General features: G+C 41.4%; 1 protein-coding gene across 1 annotated transcript in view; it reads right to left on the reverse strand.

Annotated features, from left to right (window-relative positions):
- The window catches only part of TNFRSF21 (TNF receptor superfamily member 21), a 77,595-nt gene that overhangs the window by 42,026 nt on the left and 9,306 nt on the right, over positions 1–26,263 (reverse strand). The window contains exons 2-3 of the mRNA XM_002816966.4: positions 12,741–13,392; positions 10,734–11,228 (exon numbers count right to left, since the gene is read on the reverse strand). Coding sequence (XP_002817012.2) covers positions 10,734–11,228; positions 12,741–13,392 — 1,147 coding nt within the window. The remainder of the gene's footprint in view (positions 1–10,733; positions 11,229–12,740; positions 13,393–26,263) is intronic.

Consider the following 26,263-nt stretch of genomic DNA (forward strand, 5'->3'; position numbering starts at 1 on the left):
ATTATCTCAATAGATGCAGAAAAGGCCTTCGACAAAATTCAACAGCCCTTCATGCTACAAACTCTCAATAAACTAGGTATTGATGGAATGTATCTCAAAATAATAAGTGCTATTGATGACAAACCCACAGCCAACATCATACTGAATGGGCAAAAACTGGAAACTTTCCCTTTGAAAACTGGCACGAGACAAGGATGCCCTCTCTCACCACTCCTACTCAACATAATGTTGGAAGTTCTGGCCAGGGCAATCAGGCAAGAGAAAGAAATAAAAGGTATTCAATTAGGAAATGAGGAAGTCAAATTGTCCCTGTTTGCAGATGAAATGACAATATATTTAGAAAACCCCATCGTCTCAGCCCCAAATCTCCTTAAGCTGAGGATATAAAATCAATGTGCAAAAATCACAAGCATTCCTATACACCATTAACAGACAAATGAGAGCCAAATCATGAGTGAACTTCCATTCACAATTGCTATAAAGAAAATAAAATACCTAGGAATCCAACTTACAAGGGATATGAAGGACCTCTTCAAGGAGATCTACAAACACTGCTCAACGAAATAAAAGAGGACACAAACAAATTGAAGCCTATTCCATGCTCATGGATAGGAAGAATCAATATTGTGAAAATGGCCATACTGCCCAAAGTAATTTATAGATTCAATGCCATCCCCATCAAGCTACCAATGACTTTCTTCACAGAATTGGAAAAAACTACTTTAAAGTTCATATGGAACCAAAAAAGAGCCTGCATTGCCAAGACAATCCTAAGCAAAAAGCACAAAGCTGGAGGCATCACACTACCTGACTTCAAACTATATTACAAGGCTACAGTAACCAAAACAGCATGGTACTGGTACCAAAACAGAGATATAGACCAATGGAACAGAACAGAGCCCTCAGAAATAATGCCGCATGTCTACAACCATCTGATCTTTGACAAACCTGACAAAAACAAGAAATGGGGAAAGGATTCCCTACTTAATAAATGGTGCTGGAGAAACTGGCTAGCCATATGTAGAAAGCTGAAACTGGATCCCTTCCTTACACCTTATACAAAAATTAATTCAACATGGATTAAAGATTTAATGTTAGACCTAAAACCATAAAAACTCTAGAAGAAAACCTAGGCAATACCATTCAGGACATAGGCATGGGCAAGGCCTTCATGACTCAAACACCAAAAGCAATGGCAACAAAAGCCAAAATTGACAAATGGGATCTAATTAAACTAAAGAGCTTCTGCACAGCGAAAGAAACTATCATCAGAGTGAACAGGCAGCCTGTTCTACACAATGGGAGAAAATTTTTGCAGTCTACCCATCAGACAAAGGGCTAATAACCAGAATCTACAAAGAACTGTAACAAATTTACAAGAAAAAAACAAGCAACCCCATCAAAAAGTGGGCAAAGGATATGAACAGACATTTCGCAAAAGAAGACATCTATGCGTCCAACAGACACATGAAAAAATGCTCATCGTCACTGGTCACCAGAGAAATGCAAATCAAAACCACAATGAGATACCATCTTACTCCAATTAGAATGGCAATCATTAAAAAGTCAGGAAACAACAGATACTGGAGAGGATGTGGAGAAATAGGAATGCTTTTACGTTCCTATATTCTCACTCCTAATGTGGGAGTGTAAATTAGTTCAACCATTGTGGAAGACAGTGTGATGATTCCTCCAGGATCTAGAACTAGAATTATCATTTGACCCAGCAATCCCATGACTGGTTATATACCCAAAGGATTATAAATCATGCTACTATAAAGATACATGCACACATATGTTTATTGTGGCACTATTCACAATAGCAAAGACTTGGAACCAACCCAAATGTCCATCAATGATAGACTGGATTTAAAAAATGTGGCACATATACACCATGGAATACTATGCAGCCATAAAAAAAGATGAGTTCATGTCCTTTGCAGGGACATGGATGAAGTTGGAAACCATCATTCTCAGCAAACTATCACAAGGACAGAAAACCAAACAGTGCATGTTCTCACTCATAGGTGGGAACTGAACAACGAGATTACTTGGACACAGGGCGGGGAACATCACGCACCACGGCCTGTTGTGGGGCGGGGGGCTCGGGGAGGGATAGCATTAGGAGAAATACCTAATGTAAATGATGAGTTGATAGGTGCAGCAAACCAACATGGTACATGTATACCTATGTATCAAATCTGCACGTTGTGTGCATGTACCCTAGCACTTAAAGTGTAATTTAAAAAAAGAAAAAAAAAATGTCTCACATTCTCCCTAAAAGCACACAGAGTTATTACACATTATCTTGGTTTTCCCCCAACCCTGTGACCTAATTTAAATAGAAATTTTCACTAACCTGCCCTCACACTCTCATAAGCCTGGGGGAAAGCTCTTTAATGTTGCGGTGAGCACACAATCTTTCAGTGGCATCAGGTTGGCATTGAGCCTGGCCTCTTCCGTCTGACTGGCAGCGCAGTGTTCTCCACCCTACAGCACATTGCAGGACCCCTCAGGCCAGTGTTTCTCCTGACAGACACCAGCAAGACAGTAGGCACACTCAGATAAGGCACAGATAAATTGTCACACTGATCAAAATCTGGTGGCCCTTCTGTGATGGATTCAAGTCTCCTGATTTTACAAAGAAAGACGAGATCCAAAGAGAGAAAGTGCCTTGCCTGAGATCATCCAGCCTTTTAGTAGCCAAATAGATTTGAATCTGAGCTCTCCCAGACCCCCTCCCCTCTTCTGTATGGCTCCAGGGTGGCAAAGAGATGAGTTGTAGCAGGTACATGGCAGGTACACCTGTGAGGTGGACCAATACATAAGATGGAGTCTCCTGGTGAAAGCTGACATCTGTTAGGAGATGGAGGAAGCACAGAACAATTTTTAAGAGAAAATACAAGGACAGCTGCCACCTTTTCCTTGCTCCCGCTCATAGCTGATGGTTCTCCTTTGTTACCCACCCCTTCAGCAGACTTAGAAACAGTTACTGCTAGAGGAAAAACTGAGCTCGAACTGTTGAAATTCGAGAAAGGCTCCAAGAATCAAACTGTTTATCCAAGCTGTGCAAGCCAGCAGAAGGTGAAAGAGAAGAAGCTGCTAAGAGATGACAAGTCTATGGCATAGACCAGATGCTGGTAGGCGACAACCTGCAGGACAAACCACCTGTTCTTGCAAATAAAGCTTTGTTGGAACACAGCCACACCCATCATTTACATGGTGTCTCTGGCCACTTTCATACTACTACACTTTCAAACAGAGTGGAGTAGTTGCAACCTATAATCCTAAAATATCTCCTAGATTCTCTTAAAGTATCTCCTAACTTGCTGACCCATGGTATAGATAGCTTAGGGAAAATATTGTTTTGGACAGCATAGATTTATATCCAAGTCCAAAGCCACTGAAGAGTCTTGCTTGATGATCTCAGAGTCTCTGCCCATTTGAGAGGGCACTGCCTACATGTGTAAATTAATTAAGCTAATAATCATATCTGGTATGGAGGGAAACCCATGTTCCTAATAAGCTCTTTTAAGGTGGCAGTGTTGCTCCTACCTAAGTACAGTTGTTTGTTTTTTTTTGTTTGTTTTTTTTTTTTGAGATGGAGATTTTCTCTTGTTGCCCAGGCTGAAGTACAGTGGCATGATCTTGGCTCACTGCAACCTCCGCCTCCCAAGTTCCAGTGATTCCCCTGCCTCAGCCTCCTAAGTACCTGGGATTACAGGCGCCCACCACCACGCCTGGTTAATTTTGTATTTTTAGTAGAAACAGAGTTTTGCCAAGTTGGCCAGGCTGGTCTTGAACTCCTGACCTCAAGTGATCGGCCTGCCTCGGCCTCCAAAGTGCTGAGATTACAGGCGTGAGCCACTGCACCCAACCCCTAAGTATAGTATTTTAAAGGAGAATGTTTCTTTCTTGCTAGTGGTCATTTCTGTGACTTAATCAGGAAACAAACTGAGTCTGTCAGGGAGGAAGGAGGTGATGATGTCAGTGGTGAGGATGATGATGATCCATCCTCTGCATCATCTCCAGCGTCTGCACCCTCATCCTCATCACTGCTATCACTTGTGAACTGTGGACCAGGTGGCCAGCAATGTCCCAAGCACTGGGCACACACTCATGTATGTAATCCTCACTGCAGCCTGTGTATTATCAGTATCCCTGTATTACACATGAAGAAACTAAAGCACAGAGTGGTTAAGTAACTTGCCCTGGCTCACACAGCTGGTAAGCAAAGGGAAACCAGACTCCAGAGTCTTTGTTCCTAACTGCATATTCTAATGCATTTTTTAAAATTTTCTAACATTATAAACAGAGGCCCAGAGAAGTAAAAGGTCTTAACTGAGAGTACATGACTAGGAAATGGCAAATCCAGAATTTTCGAACCCAGGTTTATGGATAGAATTTCTAGTCTATGATGCTTCTTTCTTACCCAAAAGCTTCATCTCCTTTGCCTCCCTCACTCCCACTTCAGCCCAACCACATTACTCCTACAAGCTTCTCATGCTTGTCTGCTAACGCCACCCACAAGGTTAACCCATTTCCACACTAGTTAACCACGAGCACCTAAGCATTTACGAAGCTGCCTCGGCCTTTGAATTAGCAGGGTTCTCTCTCTTGGCATCACCCTGCTCTCCAGTGTCCATGGGCTGATGTGTTTTACTTTCAAATAAGCAAATCAGATGAGGGATGTCAGCAATCTTTTCCTAGTCAGTTTTTGCATATTTTAAAGCAGTGCTATTATGGAAGCTTCCTTTAGCTCTGAAAAATAATTCTTACCATCTATGGCAATTTAGTATAAAGAACCCACCTGAAGGTCTCTATGTTTAAATCCCTAACACCAACATCAGTATAAGTCAACAAGAAAAAAACCAATCCAATGTCTTTAAAACAATCCGGCCTTAAAAAGTATATGTAGATTACTTAGTTTATGGGTGCTTTACACCAGTGCTATCCAAGAGAACTTTGTATGATGACAGCAATGTCCTTTATCTGTCCTATCCAATATGGTAACCACAAGCTATGTGCGGCTACTGAGTACTTAAGATGTGGCTGGTGCAACTGAGGAACTGAATTTTTAACTTTAGTTAATTTTAGTTTTAAATTAAATAGCTCATGAGGCTAGTGGTTACCATATGTGCCAGCTCAGCTCTGGACCACCCCTCCTCAAACCCTATTCCAGGCACAGGGCACATACAGTAAGACCCAATGTCTTCTCTCTAAGAACTTAGAAGCTATGTGGGGAGACAAACCACATAGCCACAAAGAGTTAAACAGTGACAGATGGCGAGAGCTAAAGGAATGAAGAAATTGCATCTTATAATCCAGTTCTACAGAATAAGACCTTTGCCCTTTTGCTGTAGAGGATACAAAACAATCTGCTTGAGAAATAATGCCTGCCCCAACTGATTTCATAATCCCTGTTGCAGTTGATTTAAAGGAGATGCTGCCTATCTATGGCATGTGCCTCAAGTAACTATGTGGAGAGGGATCACTGTCTCTATCAAATGCTTACTACAGTGTCTCCTCAAGGCAGAGCACTGAAGAATGTGCTAATTAGAAACTGAGCAAGTTTAAACTAGGTATATCCAATTCCTTTGTCTCTCACCTTTTTTCCCTCACTTTTCTTCACAGTCTGAAGGAAAAAGGAAATATGATCCAAGCCAGAAACTGCCAATGTTTTGTTCCTTTTGTCACTTTGCAGAGCTTCTTCATCCATAAGTACTTTCAGGGCAATTCCTACTCCTCACCTGCTTTTCAAACTTCCCCTCTAAATTTCTAGGCCCGCTAGTTGCTGAGAACAAGACTTCCTACTTTTTGCAAATAGTTAAAGAGGGAGGAAGAATGGGGGAGAGAAGGATAAGAGGAAAGTAGGGAAGGGAGGAAGGAGAGGAAGAAAGAAGGAAAAGGGAAATAGTAACGGTACAAATTAGAAACTGCAATGAGCAAACAGCAATTGGTTTCTGTTCTCAGCTACCCTGTTTTTCAATTGGGACTGGAATACAGTTTTGTAGCCTCCATATCTATGAGGAAATGAACAAAGTGACTGTTTTCAGATCATTGGTGACTTTTCTCAGTGCGATGTATGGCCAATTGTATAGGGATTAAATTCTACTATCTTTACTTTTGTTCTTTTGTGACAAAACAGATCAAATAAAAAAATGTTTTCCATGTAACCTCTCAATTAATGTGAATCCACATAAATCCTTAATTTTTAATTAAATTGAAATTTTTGGACCCTCCCCCACCACTTACCCCATTACATTGAGGTTATACAACAAAAAGAAATACATTTTCAAAAAATGATAAAAGCATGATAAATTATTAACAATATTCTTATCTTGCTGACACTTCAACCTCTTAACTATATTTTTATACGTAAACATTCTGAAGATACTTCCAATTCCTGTTGCAGAAATAGATATATTACATGGAACCACAGTCCAGTCCCCAAACATATACCAACATCTACCAAACGTAAAATTGCTCTGACTTCAGAAAGGAAGAAAGAGTACAAAATACCACAGCACCTTTATTCTTCCATCTCCTAGCCATGCGAGGCCTCATCTTATGTTTCCAATACTAGGACTCCATGAAAGTAGGATTGTAGCTTTCTGGAGTTCAACTTTAAAAACTATAAGTCCATGGTAGACAAAGATGGATGAGTAGAGCTGAATAATAAAAGAAGTTTTTGTTCGCAAGAAAGACAGAAACCAATGGCCTAGCTTCAAAGTTCGGAGGATGTATATGGCATCCAGGAGCACGGCTTGTTCTGCTGAGGGTAGGCAGGGATAAGTGAGGTTTTAGAAGACCTCTGATAGAAAACAACCCAAGGCTAAGCCATTTCCTTCCCACCTTATCCTCATGAACAATTCAGTGTGAAATAGACAAGGACCAGGAAAAGATCTTATTATACAGGATTATCTGCTGGCCGGAACTCAATGCAATCAGACCAACAAAGCCCTTATCTAGAGACCTCTCTGAGCACCTGGAATGGCTTCACTAAACAGAACCTCTCTTTGTAATAGGATTTTACCCGGTTGCATGTTTGAGACCAGCAATTTGGAAAGAAAAGACTTTCCTTAGAAAAACACCTTAAATAAAATATCCCAATGCAAAAATCTGAGGAACAAACCTAAACTATTGGAAGAGATAGTTATGCCTCAATGAAACTACTGTAATTTAGTTTGAAAAGCGTATTGCTGAGGTACTGCTTTCACAGACGAGTAGGATCAGGCTTTGTTTGATTTGGCACTTCCATTATTTTTACAAAATAGGATATTGTTTTAAGGACACAGGCATACTAGTTTATAAGGTTACGATGGTCATAAGAACGTCTAAGGTCATATTAAATTGCTTTCTGCCGCTGGACCAGTTTTTACTCTACAACTTGCTGTGTTCTCAAGAATTTTAAAAACCGGACTGCAAAAGAGAGTTTAAAAATGTAGCTGACCATAATCTATAAATGCAACTACTAAAGGAATGGAGTTGCTTTTGTAATAAAGTGAATAATGAGAGGACAGTTCCAGATATTTAATTATCTATCAGGATGTTCACATGGTTTTCCACTAATTGGGTGAATCTGCAACAGAACAAATATCCTGACTAGCCACTTACAGGGCAGTTTAATGCAATTCTGATCCTAGCCTGGATCCTACACTAGAGAAAAAAAAGTATATTATCTACCAAGGGCCTTATTGGGTCAACATACAATATTGCCAAATGAAAGGCAAAGGATTGTAACCCTGCTAAATTTATTAAGGTTGAAAACTGTAGTATGTTTTCTGAAGAGAACAGTCTTATTGTCGGGAAATACATGCTAAAGTATCAGGGGATAAAAGGCCATAAAATAATTAAGAAAAATTATTTTTTCCATGTATGTATGTGTATATATGCGCATAATTATATATTATATATTACATGTTATATAATATATAATAAGCTATTCTATAATACATATTTTATAATATAAAATCTATGTGTGATTTTTTTTTTTTTTGAGATGAAGTCTCACTCTGTGGCCCAGGCCGGAGTGCAGCGGCACGATCTTGGCTCACTGCAACCTCTGCCTCCCAGTTTCAAGTGATTCTCCTGCCCCAGCCTCCCGAAAAGTTGGGACTATAGGAGTGTGCCACCACACCTGGCTAATTACTGTATTTTTAGTAGATACGACGTTTCACCATGTTGGCCAGGCTGGTCTCAAACTCCTGACCTCAGGTGATCTGCATGCCTCAGCCTCCCAAAGTGCTGGGATTACAGGCATGAGCCACCACGCCCGGGCCAATAGGTGTATTTTTTACGTAGAGAGAGCAAATGATAAAGCAAAAGAGCAATATGTTAATAACAGATAAATGTGGAAACAGGTATGTAGGTATTCTTTGTACTGTTGTTGCAACTTTTCAAAAGTCTGGAATTATGTACAAATGAAAAGGTTTTTTTTTTTTTTAATTAAAAAGAAGGGGGAATTGAAACTTTCCCCAGACAGGCTTCCAGTAAATAGTTGTCTTATTCAAGTTTATGCAGGCTTAGTCTGATAAGACCCAAATAGGATGTTTGCCCCTGCCCGACTTTCACTTGACTTTTGACCATGTACATAATTGGTGTCCAATCTTTTGGCTTCCCTGAGCCACACTGGAAGAAGAATCGTCTTGGGCCACATAAAATACACCAATAATAGCTGATAAGCTAAAAAACAAACAAACAAAAAAAGCTGGGCGAGGTGGCTCACGCCTGTAATCCCAGCACTTTGGGAGGCCGAGGCAGGTGGATCACCTGAGGTTGGGAGTTCGAGACCAGCCTGACCAACATGGAAAAACTCCATCTCTACTAAAAATACAAAATTAGCTGGGCATAGTGGTACATGCCTGTAATCCCAGCTACTCAGGAGGCTGAGGCAGGAGAATCGCTTGAACCTGGGAGGTGGAAGTTGTGGTGAGCTGAGATCACACCATTGCACTCCAGCCTGAGCAACAAGAGCTAACTTCTGTCTCAAAAAACAAAAACAAAAAAAAAAACAACCCTCAGAAAGTTTATGAATTTGTGTCGGGCTGCATTCGAAGCCAAAGCTGTCCTGGGTCATGGGTTGGACAAACTTGATTTACACAAATCAATAAGGGGAAGCAAAATGAATTGCAAGACTTTTTTAACTTTTTCTAAATGTTTCATTATAGAAGTGGCATGTACTTAGTACAGACAACTTGGGGAAAGTACAGAAAACTAATAAAGAAAAAAGAAACCCACACATAAATCCCACCACACTGGGGAAAAAAAAATTGTCACTTTGGCATATTTCCATTCAGTCTTATTCTCAAGTTTAATAAGAGTTGGGATTATATTCTACAAAGTATGTAGTTTGGTGTTTGTTTTTTTCCTTTAACCTAGAGGGAGCATGGCTTGTTCTACTGAGGGTAGGCAGGGATAAGTGAGGTTTTAGAAGACCTCTGATAGAAAACAACCCAAGGCTAAGCCATTTCCTTCCCACCTTATCCTCATGAACAATTCAGTGTGAAACAGACAAGGACCAGGAAAAGATCTTATTATACAGGATTATCTGCTTTCCTGGCTAAAATAAACACTTTCCTGGCTAAAATCAAAAACTTCATAAAATCTTGAATGTCAACATAATATTCCATTCTATGAATACACCATAATTTACTTAGTTTTTCCCTAAAACTGTCCTTCTGTTGTTTTCCATTGCTATGAGACATGATGTTGGGTTAAAAGTTTAAGATCTTTGTGCTTACATCTTTGTTTCGGTGTTTCTGATTATACCTTTATGATATATTCACAAGAATGGAATTGCCATGCCAAATGGTATAAATATTTGTAAGACCACAAAAAGCCAAACTGCTTTTTAGAAAAATAGATATACCCCTTTCTCTTTGAGGGGAGAGGACACACCTGAATGGGGTTATCAAAACTGGGCTGAAGTTTCATTTAGGATTTAAAGAAGGGAAGTTACTGCACAGTCTGAAAACTGTAGTCTTCAGATCAAACTTAGCTCTGGGACAAGTTCTATAAGCTATTTTTTGCCCTCAAAAGAGGAAAGGCCAAAATATTCCAGCCTGTATTCAACACATGCTGACTACCAGGAAAGAGATGTAATGCTGAGCCTCAGATGATGACTGACATATTATGCTTCTGGGGTCTACAATCCAAAAGACCATCCTACCCTCCTGATAGACATGGGATCCTAAAAATTTAAGTGGGGAAAATATATATGTGAGGAAATTGTTAGGAATCTAAAAGCAAGGTTCTGATTGAAAAAGGCAAACTTATGACAAGTTGGGTTTTGTCCCCTTCATTTGCTTCACAGCCTAATTGTATAGGAAAAGCAAATGCTCCAACAGTCAGGAGTCTCGTCCTATCTGTCCTCAAAAACAACGAGCCTCTTGTTTGGATCAATGTTGCCAAACCTCGCTAAACTCAAATTTCTCATTTGTTAAATGACAAGGTCAAACAAAGTCCCTAGGAGTCACTCAGGTCTCTGATTCCGCAACATTCTTCTGTTTTAAAGGTACCAGGGGAAAAGGAGGAAGAGAGGTTATTCTCTCTGAATGCATTACTTCTAATGAGATGGTCAATCTCTTTTTCTATAACATGACTAGATCAAGTAGTGTTTGGTCTACAAAGGAGATTCCACAAACTACGCATTCCCATTCCTTCAGAAAACAGGGACTAGGGAAAAAGTGGCAGAGACATCTGTGAGTAAGGAGAAAAGAGAGAAGGCTCACCGTGGCCATTGCAGTAGTAGATCCATTTCTCCCGGTTCTGGGTTGGAGTCATGGATTTCTTCAGCCCTGCCTTTTCCACAATGGCACTGGGATCCTGCCGGGGCCCCTTTTTCAGAGTCCTTGAGCTTTTCCGGATACTGCACACCACAATCACCACAAGCACCAGCAGCAGGAAAAGCACAATCATCCAGGGCAAATGCTCATTGATGTCAAAATGCTTGTGTAGGTTCTGTCTAGGATGTCCCCTCTTGGGGCCCTTGATGGGCGTGCTGGACTTCTCGCCCCCAGTGGCCTCCATGGACGGCAGCAGCTTCAGGATGTGTCTGTGGTGGGGGCCTTGCTGGTGGCTGACTACCTGAAGGTTTGGGAGGGTCTTGTTCACGTCTTCCTTCCCCCTTGCTGAGCTTGTGTTGTCAGGGACTGTCCCTTCCTGGATGCTACTCAGTACCTTTGGTCTAACAGAGGCAGAAGAGTTGGATTCTGTTGAGTTCATGCCTAGAAAAAAGAGTAAGGAGGGGGGAAGAGCTTTTCCATATTTGGGGATCTATACATTCCCTCCTTTCCCTGGTCATCTCCAAGCTAGGCCAGATAATCAAAGATGAGATGACCTTTGGGGCTTAAGAATAAATTGTGTGGCACATTTTCATAAAGACCCTAATGGCACCTTCATGTGGAAGGCAAAAATGGAACTGAACCACTAAACTCACTTTCTTACACCAAAATCAAGGGCATCCTTAAGGATCCAAGAGCTGAGCTTGACAGCAGCTTCTCCTGTACTCCACATATTGAGCAGGCAATTATATGTGCACAGATCTAATCAATTCTTATTTTGAGTTTTCAGAGAACCAGTTCAAATTTAATTCTTTTGTCCATCCTCCTTCTCCCACCTTTTGACTATTTTATGATGCAGTGGTAAAACTGAGAATATGACTAAGATAAAGAAAAGAATTCAAATGCAAATTTGACTAGTGAAAGACTTGGTGGGACAGGTCAGTGAATAAGAGCATCTGTTATCAAAAGATTAAACAAGATTTAGGCTGGCAGCTTAGCAGACTTCTCTCAGAGAAGCCTCCGCAAGTAATTTTCATTAAGAAGTAAGAGAGATGGGAATTTTGAGTCCCAAGAGACAGGACTTGGCCTAAGCAAAGCTAGAGTGGCCATCTGAGCTCTTGGAGGCTGTTTCTTCATTTCAACTGGCAATTGTAAGATGGCTGTCTTCACAAGGTTATCATGAAGGCTAAATGTAATCATGCATGAGAGGACACTAGGAGGAACAACTCAAGTTGGTCATCATCTCATGAAAATTACATTAAATCAAAAAGGATTTGAAAATAAAGGCTAAATTTTATATTCTGCTTGAGGTTCTGATGGAAAACTTGAATAATTGATACAAGGAGTAAAGTTAAAATCATTGGGAAAAAATAAAGTTATTATTTTCCAGGCATGAGTGCTAGTTACCTTCAATCTGATACAAATTTGCTTATTTCCTGAGCTTCTAACTTTCCTACCCATTCTTTGCCCCACCTGGATTCAAAATTCATCCCTCGCTTCCGGATGTAATGGTATTTTCTCCCTTTCTCCCTCTTTCTCTGCTCCTGGCTATGTCTACCTGGGACTGACTCCATGTTGGAAAACTTTTGATCTGGAAGGAACCTTAAACATCTAAATCATTCATTTGTTTGACAAGTTTGAAACTGAGGCCTGAAGAGATTAAGTAACTTACATAAGGTCACAAGCTGTCCTTGTTTCTCTTGGTTCATATTTTATAGCTTGATGTGACCTAGTTTTTAGATATTTGATCTCCCCTAATAGAAAAATTCTGAGTCTACATGTTTCTAATAAGTCCAAAAAAGCCAGATTTAATTAGCCACCATATGAAGGCCTCTCTCCAAGGGGTGATTTTGGAATACACAAAATAGAGAAAACATCTTTGGTACAAGCCCACTCTTGGTACCTCCAATGGGCTCAAAGCCTTCCTCAAATAAATAATTCATGAGGTTAAGTTACCTTTGGGAACATAAGTGGAGGAAGGGACTTCATGGGATTCCATGTGCTCAGGGCGTGAAAAGATGGCTGTGCCAGGGGAAGGTGAGGTGGAGCTGGAGAAGGACGGGAGTGTGCCACAGACGTTGTCTGTCTCCTTGGTGCCCGGCTTGATCACCACCAGGTTCTGACTCAGACAGTCTGTGTATGCTTTGCATTTCATCACACTAGAAGGCACATCTGAGAAGGTACCCCGAGCACACTGCTTACACCGCACATCCTCAGTCTCTGTTCCTTTCTTTCGCACACCCCAACCCACAGGACACACTGTATGGTGGGCACAGGTAGCGTTAGACTGGAACATGCCAGGTGGGCAAGTGCATTCTCGGTCAGTCAAGGCAGCACAAGGTAATTTCTCAACCATTGGCCATGGGCATGGCTGACTACAGTCATGGCATTTCTCTATGCCATTCTCATGCCTGGTAAAGGTCCCCACAGGGCAACTGCTGCAGACGCGCAGGCTTGTGTTGGTACAATGCTCAGAGACATAGGTTCCTGCTGGACACTTGTCACAGGTTAGCACCTGGCCGGTGGCACGGTCAACATGGCGGTATGTGCCAATGAGATTCGAGGCCTTCTGTTCTGGCTGAGCTGTGGTGGTGCTAAGGAATCCAAGCTGAAAGAAACAGAAGGGGAGGGAAAGGAACAAAAACCAAGAAGATGTTACATAGGAGCAGAGGAGAAAAAGGGCGAACAATTCCAGCACCACCATCATCATTCCTGTTAAAGATCCGACCAGGACTGCATCCTCTTGACAGCATGCTGCAACATCGTAGAACGAGAGAAACGAAGACTTGGATCCCACCCTATAGCTTGATCTACTGGTTGTGACGCTTTGGTTTCATTGCCTGACCTTTGCCTCAGCTTCCTTTTTTTCCATTTGTAAAATGGATTTGTAAAATTGATTGTAAAAATCAGTTGAAAATATGTATGTGAAAACACTTTGTAGCTGAGATTTAAAATGTTATATATGGCTGGGCGCAGTGGCTCACACTTGTAATTTTTGCATTTGCAAAATTTGCATTACATCACACCTGTAATTTTTGCACACCTGCATTTTTGGAGGCTAAGGCACGTGGATCACCTGAGGTCAGGAGTTCGAGACCAGCCTGGCTGACATGGTGAAACCCCGTCTCTACTAAAAATAAGAAATTAACCAGGCTTGGTGGCACATGCCTGGAATCCCAGCTACTCAGGAGGCTGAGGCATGATAATCGCTTGAACCCAGGAGGCGGAGGTTGCAATGAGCCAAGATCACACCATTGCACTCCAGCCTGGGTGACAAGAGCAAAACTCTGTCTCAAAAAAAAAAAAAAAAAGAAAAAGAAAAATTATATACTAGTCAAAATCCAAATGCAACAGGAAAATAACTTGCTGAATAGTTATCTTCCTTTCCCCAACCCCAACGTTAAGCTGCCATTTCATGATGCTAGGACCAAGCAACTGAGAACCAGGAAGGCATGCATTCAAGCTGCCACTTCCACGCATCAGATTGCCTGCTTGGCATGACCTGACAGTCATGGCATGACCTGACAGTCATGACATGATTTTTTCAGACGCTTTGCCTACATGAAGCTAAATTTTATTTATTTGTCAAAACAGAGGCAGGCCCTTGGCATTTTTGTAATGTGCTTTAAACAACAGAGTTGATGCTTTTAGATTCACACCCTGTTTGCTCAGCCTTTGAAGACCATAGCTACGAAAGATGGGCCTGCAGCCACCCAGGAAAGGAAGCACAAAGCTAGACCCAGCAAGAGGGAGTAAACAGGCACTTAGGGGAAAGGAAATTATATTCGTGGGACTAAATCCTGAGGTCCTTCTGAGAAGAGATTGTGGGAGAATAAGAATATTAAGAGAAAGTTTTTCTGCATTAATGAATATTGAGAAGTTCCAACAGTTTTCACTATCCTTTATGAAATGCACAAAGTTTATGTGTCAAGGAAATAATGGCTACCTCAAACTACCAGCTACTCAGCAGGGCAAATTCCTTCTAAATTGGCTGCTATACCAGTGACTAAGAGAATAAATCAAGAATTTTTTTCACAGTGATCAGAGTTTCTGTCTTTTTAGCACCTTGACACTTAATTCAAGGTTTAATTCTCTCCCACCCCAAAACTTAACTATTTGAATCAAAAGTATTTCCCTGAAGTCCCTTCCCCTATCCCAGAGCTGCCCATCTAGTTAAATGACAATAATGAAAACAAATTTTCAGCTTATGAGGGTATATTCATTTTTTCTGTCGAGACCCTCCCCCAACAAAAAAAGGACAGTTGTTGATTCTTTTGTTAAGAAACTTAACCTCATCTTGAAACCTGGAAAAAACCTCCTGCTTGATGATAAATTCTGTAATGTCTTCCCTTATCCCTTCTGACTTTACCTTTCATTTTCTTGTTCCTTCTATTTGAAAAAAAGCCACAGACACCTTTTTCTGAGCACAGCAGATGCACTGGATAAAAGGACCCATCCTGTGGAGCCCAAGTTACATTTGCCAAGAATACCAGCCAGGCACAGTGGCTCATGCCTGTAATCCCAGAACTTTGAAAGGCCAAGGTGGGCAGGTTATTTGAGGTCAGGAGTTCAAGACCAGCTTAGTCAACATGGTGAAACCCCGTCTCTACTAAAAATACAAAAATTAGCCAGATGTGGTGGCGCATGCCTGTAATCCCAGCTACTTGGGAGGCAGAGGTGGGAGAACTGCTTGAGCCTGGGAGGCGGAGGTTGCAGTGAGCCGAGACTGCCACTTTACTCCACCCTGGGCGACAGAGTGAGACTCCATCTCAAAAAAAAAGAAAAAGAAACAAAAGAATATCAACAACAGGATTAGACCCTATCTCCCTACTAAACACCCAACCCAAGAGGTTGCAAAAGTGGCTCTGCTCTGTACTTCCTGGCATGTCTACATGCAAAAGCAGTTTTAGATAGCTGCAGCGTTCTGAAAGTTTCAAAGCTGTATTAGTAACCCAAGTGGCAGGTTATTACACTTCAATTAAGAAAGAAGAGAACTGAACCCAAGATCTGGGCAGGGAGCGGTGGTCGGTGATGAATACCACTCTGATGTGCTGTGTGACCTAAGTCAGCCTCCCTACCTGTGCGGGAGGATAGGCAGTCAGACACAGCCACACACACACTCACAAGGGTGGCTCTGCAGAATGAGCACAGCAGGTCATGAATAGCAAACATGTGCGGATTTGGGTGTGGAGTTGGGGTAGGCTTCCTACAGCTTTCTATACTTCCCCCAAAATATGCACTTCTAAATCTAAAGTAAAACCAAAAAGGTTTTCCTAGCTATACATAAAACACACCTCCAAACCCCACAGCCCCAACACTCTTTCTCAGACTGTAAGTGGATTTTAGAGCTCTTTGTTCATTTGGAATAACAGATCAAGTTTCTAATTAAAGCAAAACTTGGCCCTGTTTAAACTGTATCATACTGGGTAACCCACTTTAGACAATGTGTCTCTAAAAAAGGACCTTTAAATTACCTCATACAGCAAGAGACAATTCCAGCTCCCACAAGCAGAGCCAACAAACAATGATCCCTCCACAGTCGGGCCCAGGCTGAACACGAGAAATGAGATTTAGCAAAAACTAGACGCTATGAATTCACTGGACAAATAATTATTGAAGACCTAATAGGTGTGTGCAAGACAGCATGCCATGGGCTGAGGATAGAACCTTGAGAACTCTATTCCAGCCCTTATGAAGTTTACATTCTAGGCTGGGATGAACAAAAACAGAATACATCAGTAATTACTCAATTAGAATTGAGATCACTGCTGAGAAAGAAAAATACAGAATCCTATGAGAGGGAATTGAACAGGTGCTTCCTAGCTCAGGGAAGTTAGAGAAACATTTTGATATCACTCTTAAGGATGGAGAGGCAGAAATTAACTCCAGGCAAGAAGCAGTGAAAGGGGGTTAGGCAGAGGGAACACCAGATCAAAAGTGTGAAGCAGAAGGAAGCTCAGCACAGGAACTAAAAAGCTTGTGGCTCTATCTCAAGATGCAACAGAGTGGCCACAGTTACCTCTGAAGAGGCTCCATGTGCTGATCTTAATTCAAAATGCAATGAGAAGTCATTAAATGTTTACATGATAGGTGGGGGGAGAAGGCATATAATTGCACCTGTGAATCAAAAAGCTATCTGCTTCAGAGCAGAGGGTGAAAGGGGTATGCGGGAGAGTAGACGAGGAAACCCAGTTAGAGGGTGAAAACCAACATGGAAGGTGGTGGTGACTCGGACTAGGGTGGCAGATGTGGAAATGGAGAGAAGGTGACAGATTTGAGGGCTCAGGTCAGCTGAATTTGGTGAATGATTACATATGGAAGGGGAAAGGGGAAGAAATCAGTGGTTTTCAAATAGGACTTAAGAGAGCACTGGACAGAACACAACTCTCAGGATGCCCCTTGGACCAGGGAGGGATGGGAGGTAGGCTCCAAGCCCCCCATCTCTGCCTAAACCAAGCATCTCCACTTTACCAATTTGCTAATGGGGCTTTCCAAGTAAGAATTCATTTGCAGGAGGGTTTATTCCTAAAACAAGTCTGAAAATCACTGAACTAGCGGGACTTCGAAGGCCTCTTCCAATTCTGAAGTAAACAGTTAACCCAATCTGTGCTACAAAGCTGGAGGGACTGCTCCATGGGCTCTTTCACCTGAGTGAAACCCTGCTGAGAGGAAGAGTTGGCAACATCTCTTTCTCTTGACAGAGACTCAGCTGGCACCTGAGAAAAGCCATTTTCCTAAGGCCTTTTAATCAACTCACGATCTAAAACTAGGGCTTTTCCCACTCACCTAGTGGCAACCCTCTGATCTCTAAGAAAATTAAAACACTGTAGAAATCATTCCCAGTGATGATCTGGGAGTGAAACAATGAGTAATGGGGGTGAGGTGGACCCCATTCAAAAGTGGCATTTAAGAATGGTTTCTGTATAACACAACAAGTTGAGATGCCACCCAAAGCTAATGCTAGGAAAACACCTGAATCAGGGGACACAGTCATTGAAAAGTGCAAGAGAGTGGGAGCCAGAATATCTGAGGCTGAGTCCTACCTGGTCAAGAGCCTTAATTCCTTCATTTGTACAGAGTTGGATAAACTAGATCAGAGGCTCACCAAAGCCTCGGATCTCAAAGGCAGCATCAAAATTACCTGGGAAGCTTTAAAAAAAAAAAAAAATCACATCCCAGCGCCATCATCTGAGATCATTGTGGGTCTGCAGTGAGGCCAGGAATTTATTTGGTTTTAGCTTTGGTTCATTTTCTTTTTAAGCTTTCCAAGTGATTCTGATGCCCATCCAAGTTTTGGACACCCTGAACTAAGGGCTCTAATCTTCTCTGATTCTGAGACACATTTTGGAGACTGCCCAATCACACTTCTGCACTACTCTCTCAACCTCTTAACCAATCTGGCACTTTTAATTGTTTTAATATTGCCCTGTATTAATTAGTATTTTTTATGATGAAAATAAACATTCATGTAATAATTCTAATAATTAGGAACTATAAAGTAAAACATTTAAGTGTCTGCTCAAATCCACTTACTTCCAGAGAGACTCACTGTGAATTTTGGTGCACATCTTTCCAGACCCTTTTCTGAGCATTTACACATAATACATACATACATGCATGCATACCTTAAATTGGCTGTTGCCATTGATTTTTGTTTTGTTTTGTCTTACATATCCAAAGGGGACTGTCCATACATAGTGTTCTGTGATTTGCTTTTGTTCATCTTCTAACACTGCATCACTAAAATTTGCAAGTTGGACTAGGTTGTGTTCACCTCTAACCCTCTAAGTGTTTACAATTATTTCTGTCAAGCTCCACCTTCCCTGTAAAGCCTTTAAAACTATTCCCAGACACCCACATTCCAAGTAGATGAGTGAACTCTTCATCACATTTCCTGTTTCTGTTCATCATATTGGTGCCTAATTACATATCGTCTTGTGATGTTTGCTGATGGCCACTTAAGTGTATATACTTATCTTCCCATAATGATTATAAGCAGCTCAAAGTCAGGGACGACCACATAGATTGCATTTCCTCCCTTGCACAACTACCTCAATAACGAAGATCATGGGAATAAGAAGCAAAGTATTCTCCAAGCCAGGGGTCAGCAAACTAAATCCCACATGCCAATTGTTTTTATAAACACATTTATTGGAATTCAGCCATTCATGTAAGTATTGACTATGGCTGCTTTCATGCTACAGCGGCAGAGTTGGATAGTTCCAAAAGATACCTTATGGCCTGCAAACTTAAAATATTATCCAGCCCTTTATAGAATACACTATATATACTACATGCTGGATAATATAAGATCCAGCCTTTTATAGAGAAAGTCTGTCAACACCTGCACAGGGCAGTCAAAAGAAATGTCAAAAAATACAGAGAGCAGAAGCTCACTCACAAGAATCGTCAGACCTCTGAAAGTTTAGCAATGAGTACTGAGATCTTGGCTTCCTTTCTTGACACCCACTCCAACTCACACACCAAATCTCATCCTTTCATCCTCTACTTAAAACTCTCAATCACTTCCCACATGACTTAGGATGAAAGGCAAAGTCTTTAACAAAGATAGGACTTTCTCTGGAATGCCATCCCTGACCACCTCTCCACTAATAAAAACAGGTTTCACAAGATCCCTCATTCCCATTTTTCCCCCAGTATGGCTACCACAATATTGTACTTACCCATTTTTCTTTTTAGCATGTCTTCCCCTATGGATCACAAGCTCCATGTGGACAAGGATCAGGTCTATTTCACTTACTGGTGCTATCCACGCCCTCAAGGACCCAACTCATGGTAATGTCTGACAAGTGTTAGTTGAATAAATGAATGAATGGACTTACAGACCACAAATAATTAGAACCAGCATATTAGAAGTGGTGGTAGAGGAGGTTGCTAAAGATGAGTGCACAGGTTTTTTGTTTTGTTTTGTTTTGATACGGAGTCTTGCTCTGTCGCCAGGCTGGGGTGCAGTGGCATGATCTCAGCTCACTGCAACCTCCGCCTCCTGGGTTCAAGCAATTCCCCTGCCTCAGCCTCCTGAGTAGCTGGGACTACAGGGGTGCACCACCATGCCCAGCTAATTTTTTGTATTTTAGTAGAGACAGGGTTTCACCATGTTGGCCAAGATGGTCTTCATCTCCTGACCTCGTGATCCGCTTGCCTCAGCCTTCCAAAGTGCTGGGATTACAGGCGTGAGCCAACGCGCCTGGCTGCGCACAGGTTTAAAAGCGAGCAGGAGAAAGCCCAAAGCCTCCACAATGTAGCCACAATAACTCAAGAGATAAAGCAGTCTGGCCTTATACCCTTCAATACAAGGGCAGATACTTCATTTCATCTCCAAAGTTCCCTGAGGACATCACTCTGTTTTAACAGAACTACAAATGGCTTACAAGAATTACACTCTGCAGGGTGCTTAAGGTGACAAGCAAATGTATCAGAGAGTTAAAACATTCCCTCCTCATTTCTTTCTTTTTTTTTGAGGGGGCCAGGGGTCCTCACTATGTTGCCCAGGCTGATCTCAAACTCCTGGCCTCAAGCATTCCTGCCACCTCAGCCCCCGAAAGTGCTGGAATTATAGGCATGAGCCACTGTGCCCAGCCTCCCCTCTTATTTCTTTAAAAAAAGATGATACTAACTTGGTGATTAGAATTATAAGCAGCATAATAAGATTATCCTCCAGAAGTTAGCTATGCACCATCCTAGTTTAAACTTTAGTTATTTGGAAAATTTCATTTATCCAAGACATTTATTTCACCAACAATGGATAAATGAGGCAAATATCCCAAACTGTACAGGATTTATGAGCACTATAAATGCCTACTGAATGATTAAAAGGTAAACCCAGAACAACACAAATTTCAAAAGAGGGAGGAGGTAGCTCTAAATAACCAACAGTAAAAACTCCCTGGGTCTCAGCATTCACCCTGGTGAGCCACACCACACCTCTCCTGTTGTCACTTCTATTCTAGGACACAGAGATGGGCCTGACTAAGGACAAGAAGCACCCAGATTTGCAAAGACATGTCAGAATGTTGATTCCTATTTATTCTTTAACAATTCTTACTCCATGACCTCATTCTTCAAACAACGTATTTTTGTCATTCTTGTTCCCTATCAAATTCTAATTTTTAGCAGAAAATGAGCAAAGTCAAGGCGGAAGTAAACTTTTTTTCTATTCATAAAGGGCAGGCAGAGAGACTGCCTATGAGTTTGTTGTAGAATTTTTCAATGCTGCATAAAACTAATATTTTGAAGAGGAAACCCGTTACTGTAGAGATGATAATGCAACCAAGTTATTCCTGAGATGGTGAATCTAAAACATGATAACAGATGATCTAAAGGCAAAAGCCAGGCAGAGCGGGACCTTCCAGAATTTCTGATCATTTTATTTTGAGCATCACATTAAATGTGTAATATCAAGACACTGGCTGTTTAGAATTCTGTAGATTTGAAGCGGGGGAAAAGGAATGCACAAAGAAGAAAGCTTCAAGGACAGAGCTTCCACAAATCACAGACAGAACTGTTCCCAGTTATATAAATTTGGTCAACTCTTGCATTTCCTACTATCCTCTCTGATTTAAAAAAAAAAAAAAAGTTTTCTGTTGCTAAGGCAAAAGCAGGGACCATTTTTAAAGCTGCAAATATAGAGGATGCCAAGGCTAGAATGTGCTGACTGCAGTACTGGAAGGAGGCAAGCTCCGGGGACACTGAAAAAGGAAAAGCCATGTGAGACTTAACTCAGGTGCTGTTTTCCCTGGAACCTGCAATGCAGGAGCGTGTACACTCAGCAGCACTCAGTCCTGGGGCCACAGAACCTCATCTCCTTCCGTGTCCTTAGAAATAACTATTTCTAAGACTTCTGCATACATGAAGAAGCCAAGAGTAGGCTACCCATTTATTTAGTCACTAAGCAGTAAATGAATTGGCATTCCATGAAAGACAGGAGGAAAGATGCAGAAGGAATGTTACTCTGTGCTCACTAAGGATTTAAAGAAAAGCATGTGAACCAAGGCAAAACCAATGACTCTGGCCAGTGCAGCAGCTCCAGCATAAAAGCACGCATAAACAAAACCTATTAATATTTTAGCCTATAGTGTGCCAAGCAGCCTAGATCTACCAGGTACTAACTAGGCGTGATACTGTGATATAATAAATATATATATTTGGTCTCTGTCCCTGGTTTCTGGTGCACAATTCCTAAAACCATAAAATCTCCAGCTGTAAAAGACAGCCATAATAGTGTCTTTTACATGCTAATGAGATGATTGGTGGCTGGGGGCTGCTAGGTAGCTTCTGGATAGGGGCTGGTCATAAGAAAGACCAAGGTATGATGGAAGGGTTGGGACCTTCAACCCCACCTCCAACCTCAGAGAAGGGGAAAAGGGCTGAAGGTTGAGCTGATCACCAATGGCCAGTGATATAATCAATCATGTCTAAGTAATGAAGTCTCCATAAAAGCCCAAAAGGACTGGGGTTTGGAGAGCTTCTGAACAGCTGAACACCTGGAGATTCCTGGAGGATGGGGCACCCAAAGAGGGCATGGAAGCTCCATGCCCCTTCCCACACACCTTGCCCTATGCATTTCCTCCATCTGGCTGTTCATTTGTAGCCTTTATTATATCTTTTATCAAGAAACTGGAGCTGGGTGTGGTGGTACACGCCTGTAGTCCCAACTACTCAGGAGGCTGAGTAAGTAAAGTGTTTCCCTGAGTTCTGTGAGCCGCTCTTGCAAATTAATCAAACCTGAGGAAGGGGTTGTGGGAACCTTGATTTACAGTCAGTCGGGCCGAAGCACAGGCAAAATAACCTGCGGCTTATGCTTGACATCAGATATTGGGGGCAGTCCCCTGGAACTGAGTCTTTAAACTGTGGGATCCGACACTACTTCCGGGTAGATAGGTCAGAACTGAATTGAACTAGAGGGCACTCAGTTGGTGTCCGCTGGAGAATTTGGTGTCAAAGGTGTTGTGTTGAGCCTTGTGTGCAAGTAGAAAAACACGTTGGGTTTTTTTTAATCCTTAATTCTGGGTGGCCTTGGCAAATGGCTCACTTCTGTGTCTCTGCTTCCTCATTAGTATAAAGGAGTTAATTAGCAATACCTACTCTTCAAAGACTGTTTTGAGAATTAATTGTTAATACAGATAAAGCAGGCAAAACGTGTCTGACACATAGTAAGCATTCCATAAATGTTACCTTAATTATCACTCCTGCCAACTTAACAATGTACTATATTTTAACAATCTTTTAGTTTTTTACTTTTATTTTTCAAATTTTCTAACGAGTGATGGAAAATCTTTTCTCTTTTTACTTTTTTTTTTTGAGTTTTTTGAGACAGAGTCTCGCTCTGTCACCCAGCCTGGATTGCAGTGGCACGATCTGGGCTCACTGCAACTTCTCTCTCCTGGGTTCATGCAATTCGAGTGCCTCAGCCTCCCCAGCAGCTGGGATTACGTGTGCCACCATGCCCAGCTAATTTTTATATTTTTAGTAGAGACGGGACTTCACCATATTGACCAGGCTGGTCTTGAACTGCTGGCCTCAAGTGATCCGCCTGCCTCGGCCTCCCAAAATGATGGCATCACAGATGTAAGCCACCGCACCTGGCCAAGACAATCTTTTAAAACACCCCAATTAAAACGCAAGTATTCAATTCCTGAGAAGTGTATCAAAGACTTCAGATTTTTAAAAGCTATAATCCTGAAACAAACCATCCTGGACTTAGAGCAAACAACGAAACAAAAAATACAGACTGCACAGTAAAGAGTTAAAAGAGAAACATGGGCCCACTAGCATTTTCAAAACATTTAAAATAAAAACTTGGTATATAGCAAATGAGAAAACACAAGAGAGCAGAAAGGATTTACTATTAATAAGTACTTTAGATAACTGGGGCAGAATTTAAGTAAGCATTTCCCACAGTGAGTTTCCCTGATCTAGTCCCATGAGATATTAATGATTCTATGGTCTTAAAAGAGTGAACATGGGAGGGCAAGGGGAGAGGATTGCTTGAGCCCAGGAGCTTGAGACCAGTCTGGCAACATAGGCAGACCCTGTCACTACAAAAAATTAAAAAAAAAAAAAAAAAGAAAAAAACGGAATCAGGTATAGTGGTGTTCCAGCTACTCAGGAGGCTGAGTGAGGTAGGAGGATCGCTCGAGCCCAGGAGGGTGAGGCTACAGTGAGCTGTGATCACACAACTGAACTCCAGACTGGGTGACAGAGCAAGACCCTGTCCCAAATTAAAATAAATAAATAAAAATTTAAAAAGAGTAAGCGCCAGCACCTGCCTGTGTATTGCTCACAAGCTAAGAAGGTTTTTACATTTTAAATAGTTTTTAAAAAATCAAACAAATCATCATATTTTGTGACATATAACAATTATATGACAGTCAAATTGTAGTGTCCACAAATAAAGCTTTATTGGAACACAGCCACACCCAATCTCTTAGGTATTGCCTAGGGCTGCTCTCACCATTCAAACACAGAATTAAGTAGTTAGAGCAGAAACCACATGACCCATAAAGCTGAAAATATATACTATCTGGCCTTTCACAGACAAAGTTTACCAGCCCCCGGTCTAAAAGTTTAGAAAGTGCTCCTGATTAGAGTCTTCTCTCAGAAAGGCACAATTAATATTAACCTATTGAAGGCTCCAGCAGGCCCGGCAGGACAGCTGCCAGAAATGGTGACTTAGTTGAACCTAGCACTCCCCAAACATATTTGACCATAAAACCCTTTCCTCATGCAATGAGTATTACTATCTTGCAGAACATACTAATGTAGTTCTTACCATAAATATGACACTAAAGTCCAAAAAGTCAACAAACCCAACATTTAAAACATCACATAGAAAATTCAAAGTTATCAGAATAGTTCATTGCAAAGAGATCAATTTCTGTTAAAATAAACAGCACCAACAAAATGAAAATATTCTCAGACACAAAATATTCTCAGACACAAACAAAGAAAAAGATTTAAAAATATAAATCTCGGCTGGGTACAGTGGCTCACACCTGTAATCCCAACACTTTGAGAGGCCGAGGCAGGAGGATCACTTGAGGTCAGGAGTTTGAGACCAGCCAACATGGCCAACATGGTGAAACCCCGCCTCTACTAAAAATACAAAAATTAGCCAGGCAGGGTGGTGCACGCTGTAATCCCAGCTACTCAGGAGGCTGAGGGAGGAAAATCACTTGAACCTGGGAGGAAGAGGTTGCAGTGAGCCGAGATCACACCACCTGCACACCAGCCTGGGGGACAGAGCGAGACTCTGTCTCAAAAATAAAAACATAAATCTCAACTTTTATGTTATTAAATATAATAATATTAAAAGTAGAATGTAAAATATGGCATACACTGCTAATAAAAGCTTATAAAACTAAAAATGTATATAAAGAATTCATGCAAATGTGGCTAACATAACTCCTTCTCAATAGTTATAACAGAGGGCTACATGAGTACATAATTACAAAGGTGATCATCCTATGGATAATGTTTGATATCCCTAGGAGCTATTGAAATTCAAATTTGCACCCAAGGACCCTCACGTATCTATATTAAAGCACCATAAATAAATTAAAATCATAAACTCCAATATTGGCAGGCTTGTGGGCTAGAAAGCACATTTATAGGTGGCTGGTGGCATTCTAAATTAATTCAGTTCTTCTGGACTACAATCTGGCAAATTCAGTTCTTTTGGACTACAACCTGGCAATGTGCAGCAAAAGCCATAAAACTGTTCATTTATTTCCTTTGACCCAGCAATTCCACTTTGAGGAACACACCTTGGGGAAACAACCAAAAAGGAAAAAGAGCAATTGGTTTATACAGAGACAACTTCATTAGTGCTGCTTGCAGTGGAAGACCAAAGAGACAGCAAGCCAAGCATCCAACAACAGTAGAATGGCTCAACACAGTGCCAACTGGAGGGGATAGAGCTATTAAAAAGTGGCAGCTATAAAGGCTTGAACTGACGTGAATCACAGGCACCTCAAACTTACTCAATACGCATCCAAACTTAAGGCCTCTCAGTTTCACCCACTGCTCCCCAAGCCTTCCCTTTCAAAGTAATCAGACCACAATAGACTGCTCAATGTGGGAACCTAGGAATCAACCTTGATCACTGCTTTCAATATCACCTGCTCCTTCCTATCTCGCCATCAGCAAATCTCTCCAAAATTTCTATCTAGTAATCCCCATCTTCATTGTCACTGCTCTAGCACCATCATCTCTGCCCTGAATTACTGTAAAAGGTGCTAACTGGCCTCCAGCTTCTATGCTCCCCTTCTCTAATCCATTCTCCACAGAGCTGCCAGTGAGTTTTTATTTTTTTAATTGCATTCAAGTCATATTATTACCCTGCTTCCCACTGCACTCTGAGTGATGTCCTGATCCCTTAAAGGATCTTGTATGATATGGCCCCTGCCTGCCTTTTCAAGCTCGATCCATTGTCCCCATTCACTGAGCACCAACCACCA

Source organism: Pongo abelii, chromosome 5 (assembly GCF_028885655.2).
Source record: "Pongo abelii isolate AG06213 chromosome 5, NHGRI_mPonAbe1-v2.0_pri, whole genome shotgun sequence".
Classification (NCBI taxonomy): Eukaryota; Metazoa; Chordata; class Mammalia; order Primates; family Hominidae; genus Pongo; species Pongo abelii.